The sequence below is a fragment of the Dendroctonus ponderosae genome, unplaced genomic scaffold, assembly GCF_020466585.1.
Source record: "Dendroctonus ponderosae isolate FM_Combo_2020 unplaced genomic scaffold, Dpon_F_20191213v2 Dpon_F_20191213_6, whole genome shotgun sequence".
Taxonomy (NCBI): Eukaryota; Metazoa; Arthropoda; class Insecta; order Coleoptera; family Curculionidae; genus Dendroctonus; species Dendroctonus ponderosae.
In genome coordinates this window covers 4,614,706-4,621,031 of record NW_026018814.1, presented here as the reverse complement: position 1 = coordinate 4,621,031, position 6,326 = coordinate 4,614,706, and the positions used below count along the sequence as shown (strand labels likewise).

Here is a 6,326-nt window from a genome sequence, read left to right as displayed (position 1 = left end):
TATCAATCTGTAATAAAAGACGTGAGGAAATTCTGTCTTTTTTAAAGACAAAAATTTTTGAGGCGAAATACCCAAAAAGAAGTTTGTAAAAAACATTCTTGTGCGCGGAGCCAACGGGAACTTATGGGGATAAGTTTGATATCTAAGAGTCTTTGAACTAATAAATGTGATAAAAGGGACAACACACATCTACTCTAACCTAACTCAAATATAAAACAGCAGTAAAGCTATAATATACAATAGAGAAAACTTTAACTTTTCTTATATTTTTCAACTTTCTATATTTAAATGTAGACATAATCTTAAAGAAACCATTGGCAGTTTAGACACAAGATTTTTGAAAAAGTCGCTATAATATTAAAATGTGACCTCAAATTTTACAAGTTCCGCCTTGTTTCTATCCTAAATCTGACTGTGTTTTATTGAATTACATATGTATTTTTGTTGTTTTCCTTTAACTCATTTATACAATATAACGCTAATAATAGCATACACTATTTTCTCATATTTGAAGAGGAATCCCTTCAATAAAGGCCAAACATTAAGAGTTAACCAGAAAGTAAGCTAAATTTTTTAAAAATTCTGAGCTATTTGAGAATTTTTATCTAATCTTGAATTAAAACGAATATTTTCTTACAGCTTTTCTAAACCAAGCCGTTAATATTTTCTTCTAAATAAAATGTGTCCATAATAGCAACAAAAATGTTGAACAGTGTTTCTAAAACATTTTATAAATAGTCATAATTGTCTGCGTAAACGGCAAAATATATAAGAGCGTTGTTTATTAAAATTTTCAATTAATCAAGTTCGTGAAAGGAATATGAAATGTTTTATTGAACTCCTTTGAAATTCCCTTATTCTCTAGGGAAAACCTACATGACTTTTTTTATATTTTCAAAGGTAAGTAAATTAATTGTTTTTCTTTAGATCTATGTTTCCTTTTGTTTTCTCATTGGTCACCCTTAGCGCCTGCTTACCTGATAAGGTCTAGAGTGTGGAGTAGCTTCAATTCCACCTACTATTCGATTATCTAGCTGGAGATCGACGTTAGGAAATATTTTTTCAAAAAGTTCGGGATTCCATGACTCCAAGTGACCAGGAACAACATTCTCCAAGTTTGCCGGACGCTAAACATGATGAAAGTTGAATGGATCGACAGATAAAAGAAGCAAAGTGAAAAAAAAAATTTAGTTATATATAATTATGGAAAGCTTAATCTTGAACAAGGTGATTCAGAACTATGGAGTCAAACTTCTAGGTAGAGTTTACAGTGCAATAATTGATAAGAACCAAAGCCTAAAGAAGCTTTCGTTTGTCCGTCGAAGCAGTAGGAGGTTTGATTGCAGCCCATTATCAACCAAGGAGTCAATTTTGTCAGTAGCTGCTTCATCAGTTTGTTGATCAACCCAAGTTTTACGTTTTTCTATGCACGGATAAGTCAGTTTCACTCAAGGGATGTTTGGATTAGTTTGGTTTAAGTATGTGGCCCCTTAGATCACCCGATCTGACACCTTTGGATTTGCACCTCCATCAAGTAGCATGTTTTTACTAAACAAATCTTATTCATTTCCTGAATTTTTACTTACAGTACTTCGACAATTTACACTGCTCAAAACCAAGCTTACAAAAACTAAACGTAAATCCATTGCTTGCTAATACTGACCAATATCAAATAACAATCTGGCTTATATACCGCAATTAAGAACAAATCCTGAAGGATTATTAAGAGACATTAATATATCTTTAAATTGTGTCGCTGTACCAAAATTGCACCAATAAACCCAGATATAAATGCTTAGGGTGTTAAGAATGAGCAATATTTTTTAAACTATACCTAAGACCTAAGATACTTCTCTGATGCTATAAATGTTTTATGACTGATATGACACATCGATAATATATATAATTAATGCATTAGATAGATACTACCTCTTTCATATTAAAAAAGAACGACTTTAGATAACATTGTTTTCAGAAGCAGTTGCTATTTATGAGGCACTAAAGCAAAAGGTGTTTTGGTTCTTTAGAGGGTTTGATCTTAATGGGTGTATAAAAATTGTTGAAAAAAACACTTGCTTTCAAAATAATGATTGATATAAAAATGTAAATACTTTCAGTAACTTTTCTTTCTTTTCATTTCATAAAGCGATTTTAAAACATTTCTCAAATGTAATTGCAAATTAATTTACATTTTAACTCTGATTAATGKCTGAGTTATATGGCGCATCAGATCCTTCAGTATGAATAAATTTGTAACTCTCTTAATACGAGTGGTTTGGTCTAAAAATTGTATTTTGCAAACTTGAAATCAGTTGAGAATCTTGAACGTTATAAGAGTTTGAAGGTCGAAAAGACGATTTTTCAAGACAAATATTATCAATGTTTTCTTTGKGCATTTGAGGTCGATTTTCTTTTGGAAAAACAGCGTTTTGCATGTGGAAATWTTCWGTGTAACTGTTAATATCGGGTCGATTAAAWAATTTTGAAATTTGTGGAAAAACGAACATTTTTTATAAAAACTGCACCTCKGAAAMTTGTCTAYYAGAAAATTTGTWTTTGCAAYRAKTTSGAATGMAMTGGGCYCTGAATATATTCRSRTCCGAAATAATTATTTCGAKCTGAAACTTCTACCATSWTSTACCAAGTTTAAAACATTTTSAGAAAATTTTAATTTYTTTCAAAAAATCGAYYCCCAYCCTTGAAAAAATKTCGACCAAAAAKTKAAATTTYACRTGCGGGTTTTTTAGATCAATCSATTCCTTTCGACGCAAGGAGGTCATAAATATGTATTTATAAAGTGTTTGRGTCAATRATAAGGAAGAAATCGTCGGTTAAAGATCGTGAACGCTCAAAAAGCGCTTAAAATGTGCCGAAAMTGTCTATTATTTCGGATCTGAAACTTMWACCACGTTTTTTAATGAGTTCGATGCATWCCTYGCGTCCGTRAGCTGAAAATGATGTAAAATTTAAGACATTTTGAGAAMATTTTMATTTTTTCAAAAAATYGACCTCCACYCTTGGAAAAGTTTGGACCAAAAATGAAAATTTCACATGCGGGTTTTTTTAGCTCAATCGATTCCTTTCGACGTAAGAAGATCACAATATGCGTTTATAAAGTGTTTGGGTCAATAATAAGAAATAATTCATCGGATAAAGATCGTGAACGCTAAAAAAACGCTTAAAATGTACCGAAAATGTCTATTATTGCGGATCTGAAACTTTCCATGTTTTTTAATGAGTTCGTTTAAAAAATCATCGCGTCCGTGAGCTGAAAATCATGTAAACTTTAAGACATTTTGCAAAATGTCCAATTCTTGTAATTTTATTTCTCTTTAAACAATCAACATACGGTTTCTTGTGTAACCTTATTGAATGTGCAAATACATTCTCTAGACGAAGAAAAAGTTTCGAATTTTCGCCATTTTCAGGGAATTTTTTGGCAAATTTTCAAGTTTTTGTCAGTTGCAATGTATGGGTTTGCATCGCACACACTTTCATAAATTAATTTCTCTTTAACTAATAAACATTCGGTTTTTAGTGTTACTTTATTGATAGAGCAAATACATTCTCTAGATGCAAAAAAAGTTTCAACTTTTTAACATCTTCAGGAAATTTTTGGAAAATTTTCAACTTTTCCTCAATTGCAATCTATAGGGTTGCATCGCTCCCAACTTTACAAACAATTTCTGTTTCACCAATCTACATACGGTTACTTGTGATACTTTATTGAATGAGCAAATACGTTCTCAATGCAATTGCGAATTTGCAGCACTATAGGAATTTTTTGGCAAATTTTCAAGTTTTCCTCAGTTGCAATGTATGGGTTTGCATCGCACTCAGTTTCATAGATTAATTTCTCTTTAACTAATAAACATCCGGTTTTTAGAGTTACTATATTGATAGAGGAAATACATTCTCTAGACGGAGAAGAAGTTTCAAATTTAAGCCATCTTCACGGACTTTTTCGCAAATTTTCAAGTTTTCCTCAGTTGCAATGTATGGGTTTGCATGGCACATAAGTTTATAAATTAATTTCTCTTTAACCAATAAACATACGGTTTTTTGTGATACTTTAATGATTGAGAAAATAAGTTCTCAACACGACGAAAAAGTTTCGAATTTGCAGCATCTTCAGGAAATTTTTGGCAAATTTTCAAGTTTTCCTCAGCTGCAAATGAAAACTTTCTCACGAGAAAGTTTTCATTTTTTCAAAAAATTGACTTCCAAAAATATCGACCAAAAATTTTACATACGGGTTTTTTGAGATCAATCGATTGGCTCAATAATAAGGAAAAAAATCGTCGGCTAAAGATCGTGATCTCTCAAAGAGTTTTCTAAACAAATTTTATCGAAACTTGTTACACACATATTTGCTGGAGTAATGTTTTATCTCGAGAAGTTTCTAGCGCACCTTTCATATCATATCTATGCTGTGCTTCTGAGCCTTTCAGTACTCTCAGTCTTCAGTCTTATTATCATAATATTCCAGGCTACAGTATAGAATAGCGCGCCATCTTTCATGTTAAGACTGAATAATAAATTGCACACCAATGAGATAAAAGAATGCGTTAATGATGGCACCAATAAAAGTGAAGGGACGCTTTTAGATTGTGCAAATGCAAAAGATTCAGTAGCGTAGGTGGAGGTATGCTAAAATGTAGGACAGCATCCACATTTATTTACTTTTGCAAACACAATCAGGACATTTCGGCTATCCAGCCGTTTGGAACAATGGAATCAAACAAATATGCAGTTCTGGGCAATCAATAAACATTATATATCATAAGATTATTGTTAGGCGCCACCGCTGACAAGTAAATACAGATTGAGATGGAACATAGTGGGCGATTTTCGCGAATTTCGCTGTTTCCTAGAATAGTTCGTCTATGTAACCGATGTTTGGTCAACACACTCTAAATTTAGCTGTGATAGCCGCTTGTTAAACCTTGTGTTAATTTTTAATCTAAGTACACGACGAACGTCAATGCTTCAGAAAATAATCATTTATCAGCATGACCACTAAATATTGCATGTTTGCTTTTTATTTCATTGTTCCATAATTCTTAAATATATATTTTTTAACATTATAAAGGAAGTGTTTATAGTTTTTGACTCACTTATTCCTCTTTAATCCGCCATACTGTCCAAAGACAATAACGTTTAACTTGTTGATTGGAGTTGAAGGACTTTGCCCATATCGCATGTTTCATTATTTACAACGTTCTGCGACAAAGAGCAGATTTGAGATATGAACTTGATGAGGTTCAATTTGATGAACCGCCTCATTCTCATTCATGGAACATTATTGTTTAAGTTAAGTTCTATTTGTTTATCTGGTGACATCATCGTTATCGTGTTTTAAGAAATGTTTATGGTCTATCAGATGCGTTTGAGAGTCGGCAGGATAACTATTATTAATTATTGGCTCCTTTACCTAAAAGCAACAGTCAACAATCGCTGGTCTGGAATCATCAGCTGGAAATACGCTCACTGTGCCAGAATATAAGTGGCCTGTTTGCAGTTTGTAGGTACCAGAACTACGCTATTCAGTCGAGGTTTATACAGGATTCAAACGAAAATAATGTTCATTTTTAGGAATTTTGAATCTTTATTTTATTTTATATCCGCATGTGGGTATATGTCGCAGAATGCAAGACGCTGCCATCAATCAAAAATAGAATTTTGGTAACTTTACTTTACACGACTTGCAACGTACTTTTGAACGATCATTTAGCAACTTGAAAACAATTAAAACCCGGCTGATAACGATGCCGCCGAAAGAAACATTGCGATATGCAAACAATGCAATATTCTGCGTATTCTAGCAAAACAAAGAAAATATATTCCATCTCGAAACACAATTAAGAATGTAGAAAAAGGATTTTGCGAACGGCAACCTATTCAACCTAAAAAGAGAACCAAACTTGTCAATGAAGATGAAGGATTAAGCCGAAGAACCAAACGAAATGCTGTTTAGAAATGTGTGAAATCGCTTAGGAGAAACAGGATCTTTACGTCTGAAATATGATAACTCCACCCTAAAAAGAGTTTCTATTGAGCAAGAAGAGAAAGTTTTGTTGAGAGTTACTGAAAATCTCCAAGTACTGCAGCCTACGGTTTGGAGAATTATGAAAAAATAATTACTAGATCTATTTCGTTTTACTCCTGTACAGAATTTGATGTCGCAATTTGTACGTTTTGCCGATTTTCTACAAAAACAACAAACCAACGATGGTACTTTTCCAGGGAAAATTTTGTTGACCAATGAGCGATGTTTACTCGGCGTCGAGTTTTTAACTGGCCAAATAATAATCTGTGAGGCTTTG

General features: G+C 32.6%; 1 protein-coding gene across 1 annotated transcript in view; it reads right to left on the bottom strand.

Annotated features, from left to right (window-relative positions):
- LOC109540593 (mucin-17) overlaps positions 1-2,162 on the bottom strand; it is a 10,727-nt gene extending 8,565 nt beyond the window's left edge. Inside the window, exons 1-2 of the mRNA XM_019909017.2 lie at positions 1,587-2,162; positions 978-1,127 (exon numbers count right to left, since the gene is read on the bottom strand). Coding sequence (XP_019764576.2) covers positions 978-1,127; positions 1,587-1,646 — 210 coding nt within the window. The 5' untranslated portion in view covers positions 1,647-2,162. The remainder of the gene's footprint in view (positions 1-977; positions 1,128-1,586) is intronic.
- Between the last annotated feature and the right edge of the window lie 4,164 nt (positions 2,163-6,326).